The 22,111-nt window shown below is 38.0% G+C and overlaps 1 protein-coding gene across 6 annotated transcripts in view; it reads left to right on the forward strand.

The window, feature by feature from the left end:
• tenm1 (teneurin transmembrane protein 1) overlaps positions 1 to 22,111 on the forward strand; it is an 802,783-nt gene that overhangs the window by 677,474 nt on the left and 103,198 nt on the right. For all 6 annotated transcript variants that reach the window (XM_072271295.1, XM_072271297.1, XM_072271298.1 and 3 more), the window contains 2 exons: positions 1,641 to 1,873; positions 12,054 to 12,208. In XM_072271295.1, the coding sequence (XP_072127396.1) occupies positions 1,641 to 1,873; positions 12,054 to 12,208 (388 nt within the window). The remainder of the gene's footprint in view (positions 1 to 1,640; positions 1,874 to 12,053; positions 12,209 to 22,111) is intronic.

Genomic DNA, 22,111 nt, shown 5'->3' on the forward strand with positions numbered 1-22,111 from the left:
TGGGAAAGGTACCATTTGGAAGTCTTGCTCCTTCAGCTACTCCAGGTGAGAGCTGATGTGTACTTAGATAGATAGCTACCTGCCAAAACACTGTCTCAGTAACCCATGAGGATATGCTGTTGACTTCTGGGATATGCTCTGTGGCTGTTGGTAGGATTCAGAGACTGTCCTTTACTACCACTGACAATACATCACAAATTGCTAAACACTAAATGGCACCCCGGAACCATTTCAATTATCTTAGTATAACATGGAGAAAATGGACTTACAAAATAAATGATGGTGAAATAAAATTCCAAAAGAAGTGAATTGTATTCCCTATTCAGATATAACTCTATCGGATTACTAGAGAGTGAGATATGCATTTCTATTGGTATTCAATTAGTTTTGCTTAAAGCTACTTTACTTTAATCCTGGTACAAAATAATGCTTACAGAGGCTCACTTCATACACTGGTCCTGTCAAATTAGAATGAATTGCACTGAATTTAGCATCAGTATAAAAATAACAGGGTGAAAAATATGACAGACAGCTATATTTGTTCGATATTGTCTTTGTTTGTTGATGTGACAAAGTAACAGATTTTCTGTTGGGTGAGATACAAAGCTTCCATCAGGCAAGCAGCTTGATGCCAGATGAGAGCTGGCAAAACTTCTTACAAGTACAGCTGGTGGATGAAAATGTTTTTGTCCAAAGGGACTCAAAGCAGACACCACAGCAATGTTTAACAGACCAACTTCAGCCATGCCATCAGTCACCCATTTAGAGAGAAGGACACACACGCTGCCACCCATTGGCTCAGCAACACATCTGGTATCAGTTGCTCCACTCTTTGGCAGCGCTACTACCAGATCACAGCAAGAACTGGTATTTCATCAGTGGAGTGAGCCTTTGCATAAGAGATTCAGAGATATTTTTTCTGCAAGCTTCTGAGCAGACAGCAATGACATGACAGTTGGTCAAAGACACTCAGTGGTATTGCGTACCTGACAGAAACTTAGCAAATGAAATATCGTAAGCCTGTAGCTCAAAGCTCTACATTTGCACTTAGGCCTCTGTAAATTATAGATTTTAAATTACCTTAAGTAAACACGACAGAGATCTGTTTTTGAGCTTTCCATACGCCACAAACTATTCAGCTAAAGCTGTGCAGTTTATTAGGTGAATCAATTGGAAACGGTGTGTTCCAGGCTGTGCTTCGGCTCATTTCCTCAGAGACAGAGTGCATTTTGCTTCCGTTGTTTCCACGGAGTCTAATGCTACTTAAACCCTGAAGACTTCTCAGAATGGGTTACAAACCATTTCTTAAACATGGTCAAAGGAATAGTAAAGAGGAGTTAACATTTCATGGTCATTTGAATGAGATCTTGAATTGGTTGCCATGGAAATAATTTATTTTTAAGGAGCTTAGCCTCTCAGATCTGTAAAGAACATTCCAAACAAATATAATAGCAGTTGAGAGGTGATCTTCAACTGAAGAGCTATGAAAATAAAAAAATGTCATAGTTACAAAGGTAGCGAAATTAATGCACAATTTGCAGATTTAACTATTTGACATGATTTCCCTTAAGATAAAAAAAAATCTCAGAGAATAAATTCCAATCCAGTGAAGTTCTGATATATGTCTCCTTTTCTTTCAGCCACAGTCCTGCTCACAAATACTACCTAGCTGTGAACCCTGTTTCTGGACTGCTTTACCTATCAGACACCAGCACCAGGAAAGTGTATAGAGTGAAGTCTTTGATTCAAACCAAAGATCTCTTAAGGAATTCTCAGGTGGTGGCTGGAACTGGAGATCAATGTCTCCCTTTTGATCAGAACCATTGTGGAGATGGGGGAAAAGCAGCTGAAGCCTCCCTCACCAGCCCCAGAGGTAAAGTGCATTGTCATTTGAACACAGAAATTTTACCCGTAGCTTCAAAACTTCACAACAAGTTGTTTTCCTTGGATTGATTGAAAATGTTGGCAACAGCTGGCCATTTAGGATGCCAACTATACCATATGATGATGTGTAACTCATTAAAGTACAAGTACATTAAAATAATTGGCAATCCAGCTCACATTTGGGTTATATCAGGTGCCTTCTTTGTTCCAGAAATTTCCTACAAATTGAAACATTATAATCATGGAACAGAAAGTAGTCTACGGTGTTATCACATTTTGTTTAAAATGTCCTTCAATTATTTGAATGAGATTGTAATCTGTTAAAACAGTGGGAATCTGATTAAAATGTATTTTCAAGGTTTCAAAGGTACATTTAATGTCAGAGAAATGTATACAATATACACCCTGAAATGCTTTTATTTCGCAACCATCCACAAAAAACAGAGGAGTTAAACAGTTAAATGTTAGAAACCCAAAGTCCCCCCCAAGCCCCCCCTCCCTCCCGCACGTAAGCAGCAGCAAGCAACGATCCCCCTCCCCCACCAGCAAAAAAAAGCTTCGGCACCCATCACTGAGCACTCAAGTGTGTAGCAAAGCAACAGCAAAGACACAGTCTTGCAGTACTCCAAAGATTACTTGTTCACCCGGTATTAGACATACCACAGGCTCTCTCTCTTCCTAATAAGGGAGGAAGAGATAACTCCGTTTCACAGCAAGAGGGTAGACATAACAAACAACTTCTGGTTTATGATGTTAAAAGTTCATTGTGTCACTTTTTCCAAGCTCTGTGCCCAAAGATCTCGGGTCTCCGGGCACACACCCTTAAATCTTGCGACTCCCATAACACACCGATCTCCTGCCCAGACACTGACCTCCGATGCCCCCCACCTCCAGAGCCACGAAATCTTGGACCTCCAAAGGCGAGCACAGCTCTTAGGCTGTGCCCTTAGCGTGCCGAATAACGGCCAGTCATGAAACCCCAAGAGTAGGTCCCATTCCCGTAAAGAACTGTAGTCAGCATGTAACTCCAGATTAGAGTCTTCAAAAAAACCCTGAAAGGGAAAAATAGAGATATTAAAGATAGAAATAGAGCTGTATCCGAAACTGTATTTTGCACTTATACAGTTTTAGAGGTGATGCATACATTCAGTCACATATTCCTGTTTTTTTTCTTTTAAAAATTTCATTGATTAAAAACCTAGTTTGCACATCACACTGTAAGTCTGACTTTCATGGTCAGAGTGAATCTCCTGTTGTGCCTTCGATATTGTGTGCAGATGATATAATTCCTTCTGCCACACTCCTTCTGGAGCTTTATAAGGGCACTTCAAACCACATTGTTCGCAGGATGGCAAGTGCACAGGTTTCAGTTCCAGTGACCCGAGTTCAAACCAGTGCTGTCTGTCTGAGTTTTATGCAGTTTTCCTGCAATAAATAGCAAGGGTTTCCTCCATAAGCTGTTGCTCCCTCCTACATCCCCAAAGATGTACTGGTTGGTTGGATAAATGCCATCAGAAATTGTCCTGAGTATGTAGATGAATGTTAAAATATTGATGGAGCTGATCGGGATGTGAGGAGAACAAAATCAGAATCAGATTTACTATCACTGACACATGTCATGAAGTTTGTTGTTTTGTGTCAGCAGTACCGTCCTAAGACATAAATATCTATAAATTATAAAAAACTGCAAGAAAATAAATAATCAGATAGTGTTCATAGGTTAATGCACTGTTTATAAATCTGATGGCAGAGGGGCAGAAGCTATCCTTAAATCATTGAGTAAGAGTATTCAAGCTTCTATTCCTCCTCGCCGATGGTAATACTGAGAAGACAGCATGCCCCAGATGGTGAAGGTCCTTGATGATGGATGCTACCTCCTCGACATACCTTCTCTTGAGAAGACCTTGACGGTGGGGACGGCTGTGCTGTTACGAAGCTGACTGAGTTCACAACACTCTGGAGTCTCTTGCAATCCAGTAGATTAGAAGTCCCACACTAAGTTGTGAAGCAACCAGTCAGCATGCTCTCCACCATATTTCTAAGAGTCTGTGTTGACATAACAAACCTCCTTAAACTCCTAACAAAGTAGCAGTTAAGAAGAGATTTGTCCAGTTTTATTGTTATTGGATGCTTGATGGTCGGTTGGTACAGACTTATGGGGACAGGGCCCGTTTATCTGTTGTTCTTTAAAATAGTATTGCTATCTAATCTTTCTTCCTTCAACTCATTGTACCATCCTATCACTCTACAATAACAACATGCACCCCAGACCCCCAACACCACCACCAGCCAGCCACAGAAATCTATACCTACTTTCACAACAAGAGAGAGGACCCTGATGTCATACCTCTCATCCAGTATTAGGTACCGGCACAAATACTTTATCTCCCCCCTCACCAACATAAATCACATTCCACCAATGTTCACTATCCGCCCATTTAATATCGACATTTTGCTACTTATTTCAAGAAAGCTGATGCTTTTACTATAGTAATCCATGATGTATAATGTTCCCAATTGCTTCTAGTATTCCACTAGAAATGTTGTAATGAAGTACGTTAAGTATTAATCCATTCAAATCACCAATATTAATCACCAGATATGCATCTTTTACACAGATAATCTTTAAAAATTCACTGCCCAATGCATCCAGGTAGACAGCCTTGTTTCTGTCAATATTTGTAAGATAATATTCCGGAAGCAAGAACGTATTGCAGTCAAGTGAAATTAGTTGAGAAGGTGAAGGACTGCATTTAGATTCAATTGTGTGCACTTTACAGATATATAAGCATTCAATATTCTGACATATGTACAGGTGTCTCAAACTTGCTTACCTTTTTCTCAAGCTTTCAGACCCCACTTCAATTAAAAATAAGAATACTTTATAGCTGGTTAAACAAAGATTTGAGTATTGTGTTTACATTCACTCATGCACATTAGCATTTGGCACCAGGTTTGCATTTTAACCCTTTTCGCCCCTCCATATCTCCTAAAAGTCCAAACACATGGTTTCTAGTGCTTTAACTTCTTGAAACTCTGGACAGAAGAATAATGAAGTGTTTATCATAAATAATGGATAATATCATTTGAACTCTTGAAGAAGAAATAAAATTAAAATTCCATCCAATGTAATTTATTTCATTTTGCTTAGTCTACTCTTGCAAAAAACAGCACAACTGTCCAATCGTTTTCAAAATGTGTATTACAGCCCTGTAGTACTCTGACCACATTTACTTCAGCCTCAGTGTTAAATGGTCATGTTTATGCATCAATCATGGTTGTAGGCAAGCATCTTTATTTAATATGTAAAAAAGCCCACTGATTAATTATCCATTTAACATGAATTTATAACTATCAAGACTGTGAGCAACTTTGATCATGGTGCCACCAATCACAAAAGGAAAGTCTAGTATTATTCTTTTCACTTGGCACATCTGGAGGAGAGGACAGAGTGTGCCTGAGTAGCTTTCAAGATATTTAGAGTCATAAAAGCTTAAGTGGTGAAGTTGTTAGCTGATATGTTCAAGTTCACATCAAGTTCCCAGGATTATTTCTGTAAAGTCAAACCAATGACTTTGTAGTAATGATCAATATATTTGAGAAATGGGAGATTTTCTTTTGCTTTAACCTAAGGTCCCCATAATATGTGGCATGACATTATCCAAAATATTGGATTTTGCTTTCCCATTGAGTTTAATTAACTGTTTGTGACTCACTGCTAAAATAAGTGGTTTCACAAGATACAATGACTGGCAATACTTATTTTGCAGCAGTGAGTTGAAAAAGCAGTCACTTCTATCAAGAAGAAAATCAACTGCCTTCATAATGCAATGCTGCGATTTCTCAGTATTGCCTCATGACCTATAATGTTGCTTTTGCTTTCAATTTGCTTTCTGACTATTACCAATCAGACAGGCAAGTATTCCCACTCAAAAAAAAAATCAGAAGTTAAGAATAAACCATTGCAGTGAAAGGTTTCAGCGGAGCTTATTGTTAACATCACGCCATAATAATTTATTTTGTACTGCTCGCCTGTTAGAGACTCTTTATTGAATACTATTGCTATTTTAATAGTCAGGATGATAGCATGAGTCAATAATGATTTTGCTTTTAAGAACATTGCTGAAGTAACATTTCAGGTGGATTGATTGAATTCTTCAAAAATATGTCTTCTACAAAAGTGAGACTGCACTTTGTATGAGAGACAGATAAAAGCAAGATTGCATCATTAATAACTTACAGACAGGCAAAATGCTGCTATTTTAGCCACAGATATCAGGAGAAATAGCCAGAAAATGCTGGATACAGTCAACAGGTCAACTTGGAACCGTGACAAATGAAATTGAAATTACGTTTCAGCTCACTTCATCATAAATGGATGCTTGCCTACCTGCGAAGAGTTTCCTGCATTTTTCCAGCACCTGCAGTATTTTAGTTTGAAAATCATTTTGACACATTAGATTGAAATGACTTAATCTGTAATTTTAACAAATAGAAAAGTACTTTGATTAGAATTATATGCTTAGATTAATATAAATATGTAAAATATTCTTCACTAATTATGACATTTTACTTTTTTCAAAATACCACGTTGCTTCTTCGTGCACAATTGAAATACTTGATGGAGTATGTTAAGATCCATAATATAAAATCAGAACATAGAACAGTACAGCACTGGACAGACCATTTGGCCCACAATGTTGTGCTGACCTTGATGTCAATTTATACTAAATGTCCTCTTCCTGTCTATTATCTATATCCCTCCATTCCCTTCACATTCATGTGTCTATCTAGAACTCCTCCAAGCTGCCTGCTTCCACATCTACCCCGGTAACAGATTCCAGCTGCTTACCACCCTCTGTGTAAAAAAAAACTCACCCTTCACATCCTTTCAATTCCTCCCTCTAACCTTAAAACCATATCCTCCAGTGTTTGACTCTTTTACCCTGGGGAAAAGATTCTGGCTGTTTACCCTCTCTGTGTTTCTCATAATTTTAAAAACCTCCAACAGATCTCCCCTTAGTCTCTGACACTCTAGGGAGAGCAACCCAAGTTAGCCCAGTCTTTCCTTACGGCTCATATCTCTAATCCAGACAGAATCCTGGTAAACTTCTTCTACATCCTCTTCACAGTCTTCACATCTTTATAATGGGGTGACCAGAACTGCACACAATTCTCCAAGTGTAGTCTGAATAAAGTTTTATATAGATGCAACCTGACTTCCTTACGCTTATACTCAACACCCCTAATAATGAATGCAAGCATGCCATACACTTTCTTGACCACCTTATCTGCTTACATTGCCAGTTTCACTGACCTCAAGATCCCTCTGTACCTCAATGCTATTAAAGGGTTTACCATTAATTATATATTTTCCTCTTTCATTTGACCTCCCAAAATGCAACACCTCACATCCATCCAGGTTAAACTCCTATCTGCCACCTTGCTGCTCACGCCTGTAACTGATCTATATATCTCTGTTCCCTTTGATAGTCCTTTATGTTGTCTTGCTTTCATCCACAAACTTACTGATCTTCCTATTTACATTTTCATCCAAATTATTGATATATATCACAAACAACAGAGGTCCCAACACCAATACTGGCAGAGCACACTGGTCACAAACCTCCACCAAGAATAACAACCTTACACCCCTATTCTCTATCTTCTATCAACAAGCCAATTTCAAATCTAAATTTATAACTTACCCTTGATGTCATGCATCTTTATCTTTCAAATCTGCCTGCTATAAGGAACCTTATCAAATGCCTTCCTAAAATCCATTTGCTCCACACAAAGCCATGCTGACTGTGCTTATGCAGGCCACATCTTCCCAAATGCATGTAAATCCCATCCTCAGTATCCTCTCCAATAGTTTCCCTACCACTGACAAGAGGCTCACTGGCCTATAATTATCTGGACTAGCCCTATTTCCATTCTTGAACAAAGACATTACATGAGCTACTAACAAGAGAAAATCTGCAGATGCTGGAAATCCAAGCAACACACATAAAATTCTGGAAGAACTCAGCTGGCCAGGCAGCATCTATGGATAAGAGTACAGTTGGCATTTCAGGCCGAGACCCTACATGAGCTACTCTCCAGTTCTCTGGGACATTGCCTGCTGCTAGTGAGGACACAAAGGTCTTTGTCAAAGGTCCATCAACCCCCTCACTTGCTTCCTTCAATATTTTGGAATAAATGCCATCCATATATGAGAGCTTGGTTGTCTTAGTACTTTTCAGAAAACCTAACACTACCTCCTCATTAATCTCAAAATATCCCAGCACATTAACAAGCCCAACTTTACTTTCACTATCCTCAAAAACTTTCTCCTCAGTAAATACCATTGCAAAGTACTCATTTCATACCTTAGCCATTTGCTCTGATTCCAAGCACAATTTTCCTCCTTTCTCCTTCAGTTGACCTACCCTCTTTTGGATTTTCCTCTTTTTCTTGACACAGATATAAAATGCCTCAGGACTCTACATGATCCCGCTTATCAAGGACATTTCATGGCCTTTTTTTGGTTTTCCTGATTGTCTGCTAATGCACTTTCCTGTTGTCTTTATATTCTACAAGGACCCAGTCTGGTTTTAACTTTCTAAACATTATGTATGTTTCCTTTTCCTTCCAGACTAAATCTAGGACCTCTTAGGTCAGCCAAGGTTCCCCTTACTTTACCATCCTTGTCTTTCCTCTGTACTGGAACATATCTAACAGAACTCTGATCATTTGGTTTTTAAATAACACACTGATGTCAGAAGGGCTTTCCTGACAGCAGCTCGTCCCAATTAACTCCCTCAGATCTTGTCTTTTCCTATAGTAATTTGACAACTTTCCCCCCCAAATCCAATTTTATCCTTACCCATACCTGGCTTAAAACAATGAGTTGTGATCACTACTCTCAAAATGTTCGCCTACAATCAGGCTGTACCCTGCCTGACTTACATCCCAAGACCAGGCCTAGTTCAGTACCAAGAACCCATCTTAGATGCACCACATGAATAGTAGTGGTAGTTCGATCACTCGGATTATGTATGATGCTCTCCTAAGGGATTGTCTGCTGGTGGGTCCTCAGGTAGGTGCAGAGGCCAATCCAGGATCTGTTATGAATATATACAAAAAAAATTCAATTGATTGAGGGAAATAATCTGCATATAGGGAATATAGTGAAATGCTGTGAAATATAATGCATTGCAGGATGTCATAAACATGAATATCCAGGTAGTCTATATTTCCTTTCTTGTGGTGTTGATGGTGGAGTAAATGTTGTCCAAGCTTGAAGAACCTATCCCCAGCTCTTCCTCTTGCCTGTCATGAGAAGACAATATATAATCAGAACCTGAATAAGGTTTGGTTTTACTCACATACAGTGCCTTGTAAAAGGATTCAACCCCCAACCCTTTGTTCACATAAATGAGCATTATAAGCAGGGATTTTGATCAATTAAACTGAGAAATTTTATTTGTGAATCATATGTTCATTTTTTCACACAGAGCCCAGAAAGCAGGGAAAATTGTAAAGCATGAAAACCTAAAACCTAAAACTGAAATGTCAGCAGCTCAAAAGTATTCATTTCCCTTTTGCTCAGTGCTTAATTGAACCACCTCTTGCAGCTATTACAGCCAGTAGTATTTTTGGATAAGTCTCTATTAGTTTTGCACAATGTGATGGAGCAAGATTTGTCCATTCTTCCTTGCAAAATTGCTCAAGATGCACCAGGTTAGTTGGGGAGTGGCAGTGGACAGCAATCTTGAGGTTTTGCCTGAGATGTTTGATCGGGTTAAGGTCAGGACTCTGACTGGCCCACTGAAGGACATCAATTTTCTTCACTTGAAGCCACTCCATTGTTGCTTTGGTTGGAAAATGGACTTCCTCCCCAGTTTAAGCTTGCTGGCAGAGGTATCAAGGATCTCTCTGTATTTAGCAGCACTTAGTGTTGAAGTTAAAAAGTTCCACTTTAGTCCCATCTGATCACAAGACATTCTTCCACATCTTTACAGTATCTTCTAAGTGATGCTTTGTAAAATCTTTACAGGAAAGGTTATGCTTTTTTTTTTAGCCGGGGCTTCTTTCTTGCTACTCTTCCATAAGTAACCTTTTTGTGCAAAGCCTTAGAGATTGTGGAGCCATAAACTTCATCTCCAGTTGCAGCTATTGACTTCTGCAGCTCACTCAGAGTGACTGTCGACATCACAGTAAACTCTTTTACAAGTGCCATTCTTCTCCAGGGAACTGAGCTTAGACGGGCAGCCTGACCTAAGCAGTGTGGCTGTGATTTCATATTTGGGATTTCACTTTTTCACGATAGACTGCATTGAGCTCCAAGGTATGTTCAGTACCTTTGAGATAGTCTAGTACCCTTCCCCTGATTTGTGCTTCTCTGTTATCATTTCCCTGATTTGCCTTTGTTTTGGTTTGGTCTGTTGAAAATCTACCATACTACTGGACCTTACAGAGAGAGGGGGTATTTATTCAGGTGATCCTCTAATTTTCTACATCAACAAATTGGGTGAGTTGGTAAGGTAATATAGAGTATTGTAACTGAGGAAAGTTAGCGTAGTAATTACAAAGTGAATGAACACCTTTTCAGCGTCAAAATTTTGGTTTTTAATTTTTAGTAAATTGTTGACAGGCTTTGGATTTGTTTCTTCTGATTTGATATAATGCACAAGGTTTTGTAGATATAGCTCAAAAAATCGTCCAATATATTTTATATTTAGAAACTGTGGAAACAGTTGTGGGGGCTGAATACTTTTCAAGACACTGCATTTTGTGAAATATGTTGCCTTGCAGCTACAGTACAGGGCAATACATAAAAGTACAATATGAAATATAAAATAACAGTGCAAATAGAGAGCTGAACAGCGAAGTAGTGTACATGGGTTCATGAACCTTGCAGAAATCTGATGATGGAGAGGAAGAAGCTGTTACTAAAGCACAGAGTGTGCGTCTTCAGGCTCCTGTACCTACTTGCTGATGGTAGTAATGAGAAGAGGGCATGTTCTGGATGGTGAGGGTCCTTAATGATGATGCCATTTTCTTGAAGCACCATCTTTTGAAGACGTTTTCGATAGTAGATAGGCTAGTGCCCATGAAGCAACTAGTAATGAGACAAGGGAATTATCTTGTACTCTCCCTGAAGTTCTGCCCTGATGATGAGCTCAGTCTGCATTGTGTTCCTTGAACAATTAGTCTAATAACTTACCATCAGAGGTGCTTTCACAGAGCATGTTTAAAAAAACATCCATGCCATATTGACTCAAAGTAAATGGAAGATGCTAGTCTTACCTTGGGTTTGGATGGAGTGCATGCAACCCATGAATAGTTCCCTGATCTATTGCAAGGAAAAGATCAATTATTTTCATCAAAATTACAGTTTAGAATTTCAGCTCACTGTTTGAACAGAATAATGACAAAACTTTTTAATAGATCACAACTTAAAAAATAGTTCATTATGTCAAACTCTACATTTGGAAAACTACTTGCTATGTTCCCAATAAAATATTTAAAGAGTTGCAAAAATAAAAACAAAGGAGCAAATTGCACCGAATGTGGCCAGTAATGTAATGGTAGCTTCTATTTGTATTTGGTTCTAATTAGAAATATTTAATGCTTATCCAAATCACATTGGTAGCATTGTAATGTGTAGATAATTGTATCTAATTACAGACTGGAAATTGCCACTGCCCCCGGTGCCTTGTTGCTTGGCATAAACAATAAGTTGGAGAGCAGAGTTAATTGGGCTTCAGTAATTTCATAAAATTTTCATTTCCTTTTCTCTAACTTGAGCTGGTATTGTTGTGGGAGTATCTTGCAAAGAAATAGGGAATGTATTATTCTATTTCCAAACTTATGCTTGCCTATGGGGACTGTTAGATCTATCCTCTGGTTACATAGGTGGAAAAAAATCAGTCTTTGTAAGTAGAATTTATCCTTCAAATGACACAAGAAATAGATTGGATAGGGAGTTACTTCATAAGTGTGTGTGTAAATAGCTATCATATTTTCTACAGTTCAATCATAACTACAACGTTAAAGTACATCTGAAGTTCTGGCAAGCCTTAGGGTGCCAAGCAATTTTGAAAAATTCTAAATAATTTGTTTTCTTTGCATGTTGCCAATTCTCTCACTCATATTTTCTTTACCTTGCTGCTTTCAAATAGGGATAGTGGTAGATAAGTTTGGATTTATCTTCTTTGTGGACGGGACCACCATTCGGAAGGTTGATCAGAATGGCATAATCACAACGATAATTGGTTCCAATGGTCTAACGTCAACACAACCTCTAAGCTGTGACTCGGTAATGGATATCTCCCAGGTAAGTATGTAACACTATAGATCAGACTTTCAACCATAACAGAAAGTAGATACAATTCAATAAGAGACATAGAGGTGGATATTGAGCCCAGAATTCTGACTATATTTCATGTGTGCCAATCAGAAGTCTGGGGATTAACTTGAAGAGGCCTCAGACCTCATTGAAGTCCTTTGCAAGAGGCATTGGTAAAGATGATGCCTCCACAGGTAATTTGTGCGTTCACTCAGAATAATTCGGAGTATCCCTAAAGCAGTTTTTGGGAGAAGGGTTGGAAGAGGCTATGGAAGAGGATATAAATAGAAAGGTCATTATGAAAATTCAGTCAGCTATTGCTATTGCTCCTGGCTGCACAAAACAGAAGAACTTAGAAGCTCAGTAGCTGGTGAAGGTTCTTTTTGCCTGCCTTTTTCTATAAATAAACTATAAGACAAGCCTTGGGTTACTCAATTGCAAAGTCCTAAGTGACCACTAGGCTCCCTTAAAGCTGAAAATACATTCTTTTGATTGCTTCATTTTTTGGCTCATCTCGCATTCCAAAAAGTTGGACTCCAATATTTGGCTTTTTAAGGAGCCAAATTTGCTTATATTTCTAATCCCCAAAATATGGTCTTTCAGATGTGCCTAATGGTATGAAAACTGAAGTCAAGTCAAAAGGATAGATAGTGAAAAGAAAAGTCTACCAAAGTGAAACAAACTCCAATGAAGTTATTAACATTTATCACATGTTTAAATTTAATAAGTTTCAGGACCACAACCAGTTCTCAATTAAGCTACCAGAACAGGTGGTTTAACTGGTACTTGAAGGCTTGTCTTTGATCAGAAGTAGCCTCCAAGTTTTCAAGAGTCTGCTGTTATTAGAAGGAAACCATATATTGCATCATATTAGTGAGCCAGCTTCTGAAGTTAAACCATAATTTTAAAAAAAGATTCTTTGTATTCTCCATAGTCACTATTAGGAACTTGGAGCAAAACCATCTCTGATCCTCCAAGCACAACATGTTCTTGCTTTCCTGTGTAAAATTCAATCAAGTTATGCATTACATATTAATTGAAAAATTGATGAATCCATTGCAAATATGACTATGATTTTATCATTATTCTCCACCAAGACTTCAACCTGCAGCACCGAGATGTGAGGTGAGAGCTGTACTGCTGTGGGGACAGAATGTTAATGAGAATACAGTGAGGTGTGGAATTCAAGTTCTTACAGTGTAAGGTGCATAAATAAATTACAGAATAGCAGAAGAGCATTCCATAAGGTACTGTCAAAAAAAATGTTGTATTCTTTCGTATTTAGGTTTTGCAAGCTTTTTCTTGTGATTTATTCATTTTAATTTCATTTTCAGTTGTATGCAATTCGGGTGTTATCTTTCATTGTTGAAGAGATGCAGAGATTGTTCGGTAGCTTCAGTGGTTTCTTCTCTGATCATAAAATCCCAGATATTTGGTAGAATGTGTGATTTTGTTCAGTTGAGATGAGAGCGTTAATAAATTTACTTGTAAGGAATTTGTTATAATAAATTTAATATGGAAATCTGATGACAGCAGGAAAACATATCACTATGGAAGATATCTGTTTTGTAAGATATGAGACAGCAAATGTTAAATTAGCTGACACAATGACAATGGTCCAAATAACCTGTTTACATCATTCTTGGATAATACAACTCATTGGTTTTATGTATTCCTGAAATCATCGGAAGAGAAAACCACACAGAATAAATAATGGGGACCAGGTGACTCATGGCTAAAAGGATTTTCTTTGACCCATTATAATTTTATTATTTTGTACTTCAAGTGAGCAGAAAGCTACATATTTTTTCATAAAAGAGATTAAAATTCAGAGGAAACATTTATTCTGATTTCTTTGTGCCAAGTTCTTTTTCGGCATCAATATCCCCCGCAAGATTTTTCTTCCCTCCTTCCTGTGGTACAGTTTCACAAGGTTGCAGCATACTGCAGTATCTCATTCACGCCAGCCTAATCTTTTCTTCATCTAACACACACACACAAACCATCCAGAGTGCACTGCCTAAAGCAATCAAGTGTAGAAAACAGAAAGGTTATTCATCTCTCCAAAAGTACAGGCAATAAAGCCAGCAATTTCCCTCAGTAACTTGTTATGGTTATTGCTTAAAAGGATGGCTGAAGCTGATTCAATTGTGACTTCTAAAAGAGTATACAGACATGTGAAAAGAAAAAGAGTAGAGACTGAGACAGGAGAAATTATTTTGAGGAATATGGAATCTAAACAAATACTTTATGTTCATGATAGAAAATATAGAAAACCTTCTGGAAATAGTGAAGAATAGTCTTAGTTTTGGATAAATCAGTCAGACTGAAAAGCATTATATTCCCAGCATTCAAAATCCTGAATCCCAGGATTTTGAAGATAGATGTACTGGTTGTCAACATCTAAGTTATTCCCATTGGTCCTAGAATGCAAGTTTGTAAATGTACAAACTACTTAGCCAGACATCAGTAGTGAGTGAAATCATGAAATCTTATCACTGGAAGGGCACTGAGAAAATAGTAATAGAATTGGGGTATATTAATTGAACTTATGAAATGGAAATCATGTTTGAAAAATCAATTAAGAGTTTCTATTATGAACTATTGCATCTAACAGATTATTATATTAAGGCCAAACCAGCTGATGTGGTGCATTTAGATTTTCAAGTGACCTTTGAGACACAAGAGATTATTAAAAAATAAGTTAAGTGTATGTAGATTATATTAAATTGGTTATATTTCAGATAGTGGATAAAAAAAACCAGAAGAATTGGAATAAACAGGTCATTCGTAGTTCAGACATGTGTCTGGCAGGGAGCCACAGAATTTGGCCTTGATGTTCACAACCTATACCAACAATATGTATGAGGAATTCAGGTGCAGGTAAGGAAAGGGATACTTGTGGTATAGGGAGCGCAGTGATAGCTGTCTGGTTTGGAAAATCAGTCCTGAGATAAATAATCAGTCAAGGTTTGACTGAATGCTGAGCAGGGCAGAATAGTCCACTCCCTCATTTAATTCTTATGTTCTTATGAATAAACTCCTAAAATTAAAATAGAATGCTTCATTTTCTGATACAGCAGAGTGTGGGACTAATTGGTTTGTTCCTTCAATTGTCAGAAACACAATGACCTGAATGGACCCTTCTATATTATTACCTGGCTGAAATCATGTAACTCAGCATAGAATGGATTCATAGCTGGGACATTACTGGCCTGTAATGCCTGTATAAATGAATTGAAATGAAGCATATTTTCACTGTCACAATGATTAAATGCAACTTTCCACCTGCCAAGAATATGCTAAAATCAATGGTTTTACTGGAATGCAAATGTTATTTCTCAAACAGGAGCCAGGGAAAAAAGAAGCATTAGGTGATGTGACTTGAATTTAAAGATTTTTTTTGGCAAATCTCCAAATACAATGAATAGATAACCTGATTGGTCACCAGAGATAATTATGATTAGCTTTGAGCAAATTAGGTGACTTGCGGGATTGAAATAGCATTGATTTTTCAAATATTCCTCCCTGGTTTGGATTAATTCCATTGTCTATGAATCAAAAAGATTTTGATGAATATAACAGACTTCAAATTGTTGTAAGATATATTAATTGACTATTTGTAAAAAAACATGACCTCAACTCCAGTCCTTTGTACTCAGTTGGTTGACCATCAATGGCTTCTGGGCAAGGAAAAGATGAGCAAATCAGCAGGTTTCCACAAGCAAGCGCCCTTGTAAGGGGAGTGTGCAGGTTAGGATGAACCTTGACACTTTGGTATTTGTTCTGAATGTAGACAGGAAGTCTGTTTAGTGTGTGACCTCAAATATGTGCAGAAGAGTTCCGACTTCTGATATTGAATCAATAATTTGGTCTTAGAATTAGAATACAACCTTATGAAGTTCAGAGAAAGTTTGAGTCAGAAAGTACTGGAGCAAAAGCTGAAAAAGAATTTGATGAGGGGGAATAATATCAAGTCACTCAGAAACAGCAATCAATGGAGCAACCAGATGGTTAAATTTACTTTTATTTACTGTATGACAGTAACCTTCTCTAAAATTACACTCTCCTCTAGTTAGTTGCGTAGATACTGTGCCTGTTTGAAATTGTTTCTTCTTCAGTTTCTGAATTGCATGTAAAAATGCAAATACACATTCTTTGAAATGTTTACACCATTTCCATCACAAAACCTGTACATTAGGAAACTAGACTGAATAATTCCAAACTGCATTCATACTCAAGCTTTCCTTTGCCCAACACATATTCTGAATGTGATGACATCATCAATGTTTTAATCAATGAACCACAGAAACTCGCCATAAAGCATGGGATACATCAGACTGAGAAGGAACCATGTGTGATTTAAAGTTTTCTCCTGGGGATATCATGTTTATGTTCAAAGAAATTATCTTATGAATATTTTATCAGAATAAAATCAGTGTCAATAACCCTCTGAAAAGGATCAAGAGTTCTATCACCTGTTAACTGTAGTTACAGACATATTGCTCACTTGACCCCATGCTGCTATGGATTGTGTAGATTCGAACCACACACAATCATAAGAGAAACACCAGGTGCCAATACCCACCTGTAGAGTGAGTAATCCTGTTTCTCCGCTCCCCATTGATGTGGATGTATTTCTTTAGAAGCACTGACCAAATGATCAACATACAAAAGATGAGGTGCTATAGGTCAGACTTTAATGCTTTTATGCTAGGGTAGAGGGTGAGTACCAATACAAAGATTTCATAAGGTAACCATGACCCGATTTCATAATTTTAATGACTTCTGACTTGGCATGAATGACTGTCTCCGGTTGCCTGATCTGCTAAGTTCCTCCAGCATTTTGTGTGCTACCCACAGTTTAATTTTTAGGCAACTATATCCACATTAGACTGCAAAATTCCCAGACCAGGGGTGGCCAACTTTACATTCCATGCGTCAATTTTTTCACGTACGAGGTCAGATGCACCATACAACTCTTGTACCCCCACAATTCTTGTAAAAATATGTTAATATAGAACTCGTGCATGAAAAAATCGCATCTGAAAGCAAGATTTATCAAATGATCACCAGAAACACTTGGTCTACAACCTTGAATGAAGGTGAATGAGAAAATGGAGACTTTGTTACTTGGTTGTTACACTGAAGATAATATACATCTTTCTAGATGATGGAATTTCCCTCAGTGGCTACGTTATAAGGACACCTGTATACTTGCTCGTTAATGCAATCATGCAGCAGCAACTCAATACATAGACAAGCATGCAGACAAGGTCAAGAGGTTCAGTTGTTATTCAGTCCAAACATCAGAATTGGAAAGAATATTGATCTAAGTGACTTTGACAGTGAAGTGACTGTTGATGCCAGAATGGGTGATTTTAGTATCTCAGAAACTGCTAATCTCCTGGGATTTTCAGGCATGACAGTCTCTGGGGTTTACAGAGAATGGTGCAAAACACAAAGAAAAACATCCAGTGTACGGCAGTTCTGTGGGTGAAAATGCCTTGTCAATGAGAGAGGTCAGATGAGATTGGCCAGACTGGTAACTATATCCTGCTCAAGCTGACAGAGAGGTGACAATAACTCAAATGACCATGCGTTACAACAGTGATGTGCAAAATAACATCTATGAATACACAACACATTGAACATTGATGAGGATTGGCTACAACACCAGAAACCAAAGAACATACACGCAGTGACCACTTCAATAGGTGCTGACTAATTGACAATCTGTTCAGGAAAATTATTTTCACATGTACCATGATACAATGAAAATGTTTTCTTGCATACTGTTATACATATCAAATCATTACACAGCACATTGAGCTAGAATAAGGTAAAACAATAACAATGCAGATTAAAATGTAAAAGAAGTGTCGAGCAGGTAAATGATAAAGTGCAAGATCCTAATGAGATAGATTGTGAGGCCAAGAGTTTGCCTTATTGTACAAGAAGTCCATTCAACAGTCTGATAACAGTGGAATAGAAGTGGTATATTCTCGCAAGCTTTTGAATTTTCTGCCCAAATGGAGATGGGGAAAGAGAGAATGTCTAAGGTGGGTGGGATTTTTAATTATGCTGGCTGTTTTACTGGCAGTGAGAAGTATAGGCAGAGTCCAGACAGGCAAAGCTGGTTCTTCTTGATACAGACTTGATAACAGCTGTGTCTCAGTCACGTAAAATTTCCAGCTATGGTTTTTGTTATTGGAATATGCAACATTAACCTGCTTATCAAGGTGCATATTTTTCCATATCAAGTTAGCTTTCATTGAGCTAGCATCAGTTCCTTTGAATTTTTCAAAATTGTTGGAGTGACATTATTTATGCTTTTAGCACTAAAGGTGATAATTATAGTGATAATTGTGTTGTGGTCTCGTGATATTTGGTCCACTTAATTCAATGAAATATATTTTGCAGGCAGGGTGTAACTCAACCAACTGATGCCCCTTATATATCATAGTGTTTCTAAACCAATTTCCCTTATTAAGACAACTTCAGAATATTGAGAGGGAATGCTTCAGTTGCCCCCAACTTCTGGTGAAGAGCTCTTCGGAGATTTGTTGCTTTCATTCCATCCACAACTTATAATGCTGTGAAGTAAAATAATGATGTGATATTGTAAAGTAGAGGTCAAACTTAATTGAAAGCATTTCATGTCCTAACATGCATTTTTTAGAGGGAAGAAATCATCAGAGAGGATTGGTACTAGGCCACACTATGAGCTTTGCTGAAGTTTCAAATATCACAAATCCTGTAGAGAACAAGTCAACAAGGACATAGTTATCACTTGCTGCCAAGAGATGTTGGATAATGAGCAAGAAAGGAAACCTAGGCTTATTTCATTTTTCTAACTAAAGGAAAATTAACCCACCAATCACTAAACCATTGGCAATCAGGTATTGACTTTGAGCAAAACTTTGAAACCATCATAAAAATTATTTGATATTTCTTGGCAGAATCATTTAGGTGAAAATACCCTTCAATTGAAGAATGTTTTTTATAGGCCAGTATTAACAAGTATTCTTTAGCCTTTAAATTAGTTTATTTTGTCACATTTTCCATTTGAGTTTACCTACCTGGTAGGGTTTTGCCATCTTAGTTATTTGTTAAAGTCATCTCACATACCCAATGAGCTAAATCTTCCTGAACCTCCATACCAACTAGTATGGCTCTTACCTACACTCACCTGGTCCCTTTATGGAAGATTCTCTACAGAAGGGGAGGCGCTGTTAAGACAGGTGGTATAATTTTGTCTGCAATTAATTTTAATTTTTTATAGATCTCTGATCCTAATGGTTTAAAAATGAGGAATAATTTTAATATAAAGTTAAGTGAAACACATCAAAACACTTCAAGAAAACAAAACTGAGATAAAATAATTGAAAACATAGCAATTGTCTCTTCGTCTGCAAACCAAAAATACCTTGTGAAGTAAAATGAGTTTCCAATCTGAATCCATATCTAACCTGACACAGGAACAGAAGCAGTGCCTGAAGGCAATGCGGTAGAATCCCTGAAGGTTCAACCTTTGTTGCTGTACTCCACATGGATATCCGTAACTTACTACTGTTTGAATGGACCAACATTGATGGTTCCCTTCAGAACAATTCACCAAAAAAATCACCCATTATTTCTCTGAAGTTAAATGACCACTCTCCTGCATGTTATTTAGGCACTGCAGTCATGTTCTGATGAACTACTGCAGTTACACAACCAGTTCCACTGTATTGCACTGCCTTGATGTTCTTTGCTTTTTCTTATAGTCAGCCTTTCCACACACTAATAACCCATTGATTCCAAAGTTGCAGCATCCAATTCTTCAATTCATAATCCATTCCCTTGCATTCTTTTGTGGGCCTATCATGAGTTAGTCTTCATTTTAATGTATTTCTGTCACCTTGCAATTCAAGTGACAGTAATCATCTGTTACCTGAATTTTTCAGGTCAGTTTTGTCATTTATAAAATGCCTTCACCACCTGTACCCCTACGCACTCTGCTGTAAATTTTCTGCCTGTTGGCAATGCATGAGTTGTTAATCTAAAATAGTCTCCTATCACCATCTTAATTTAAAAGCTAGATGGATTTTTTTCATCTTTTTAAAGGCTATTTTTGTACATTCAGTTCTGTTTAATATCCTTCATACTTCAATCTTTATAAATTGACCCAATTGAAAATCAACTTGATCCAGTTCATATTTTCACATTTCACAATGTATTATGTTCAAAGGTTCATTTATTATCAAAGTATGTATGCAGACGTCCTGGACATCCACTGCGCCTAGTCCCATCTCTAGCCGTCTTGACTCTATCTTGTCACTGGATCCAGATGGGAATTGGGAAGAGAGAGTGACGCTGACGCTGCGCAACTCTCCCTCACTTAAATCCAAATCACGCGCTAGTCTCGACACCATCATAATGGTGTCGAGGTCTTCATCAACGTCGATGATGGACAAACACATGTATGCAGTATACAACTCTGAGATTCTTCTTCTCCAGATAGCTGCAGATCCAAGAAAAGCCATGAAAGTCAGTTCAAAGAGAAACAGCAAACCCACCCCCTGCACAAAAAAGAACTGTAAGACCATAAGACATAGGAGCAGAATTAGGCCATCGAGCCTGCACCACCATTCCATCATGGCTGATCCCGGATCCCACTCAACCCCATACGCCTGCCTTCTCACCATATCTTTTGTTGACCTGACAGATCAGGAAATGATCAACTTCTGCCTTAAATATACCCACGGACTTGGCCTCCACCACAGTCTGTGGCAGAGCATTCCACAGATTTACTACTCTCTGGCTAAAATGAATTGCCTCCTTTTCTCTGTTCTGATGGGTTGCCTGTCAATTTTGAGGCTATGCCCTCTAATTCTGGATACCCCCACCACAAGAAACATTCTGTACACATCTACCCTATCTAGTCCTTTCAATATTCGATGAGATCCCCCGCATTCTTCTAAATTTCAGTGAGTACAGGACCAAAGCTGCCAAACACTTCTCATATGTTAACATCTTCATTCCCAAAATCACCCTTGTGAACCTCCTCTGGACTCTCCCAATGACAACACATCCTTTCTGAGATATGGGGCCCAAAACTGTTGACAATACTCCAAGTGTGGCCTGACTAGTTTCTTATAAAGGCTCAGCATCAGCTCCTTGCTTTTATATTTTATTCCCCTTGCAATAAATGTCAATATTGCATTTGCCTTCTTTACCACAGACTCAACCTATAAATTAACTTTCTGGGAGTCTTGATCGAGGACTCCTAAGTCCCTCTGCACTGCTGGTGCTTGAACTTTCTCCCCATTTAGATAATGATCCGCACTATTGTTCCTTTTACCAAAATGTATTATCATATATTTCCCAACGCTATATCCCATCTGCCACTTTTTTGTCCTTTCTTCCAATTTGTTTAAGTCCTGCTGCAATCGCATTGCTTTCTCAGCATTACCTACCCCTCAACCTATCTCCATATCATCCGTGAACTTCGCCACAAAGCCATCAATTCCATTATCCAAATCAATGATCATCAACCCCAAACCTCCCTGCCCCACACGAAACACAAGAACGTCAGCCCTAAATACCCCTCTCCACACACAAAAAACTAACAAAAACATCGACCCCCCCCCAAAAAACCCCTCTGCCCCCACACAAATTTCCACAGGAACATCAACTCCCATTCTGTAGGCAATTATTTATCCACACATGCAAAATAAAATTACGAATTTAAATTGATGTAAGTGGATCTGCAGATGATTCAGGGTACCATCAATATTAAGCATGTGCCAAAATAACCAACGATATCATGAAAGTCAAAATTAGGTGATAACCAATCTTGAGTTATAAAATCTGATGGTCAGAATAATTAGATTGAAATGAATGGAA

The sequence above is a fragment of the Mobula birostris genome, chromosome 10, assembly GCF_030028105.1.
Source record: "Mobula birostris isolate sMobBir1 chromosome 10, sMobBir1.hap1, whole genome shotgun sequence".
Classification (NCBI taxonomy): Eukaryota; Metazoa; Chordata; class Chondrichthyes; order Myliobatiformes; family Myliobatidae; genus Mobula; species Mobula birostris.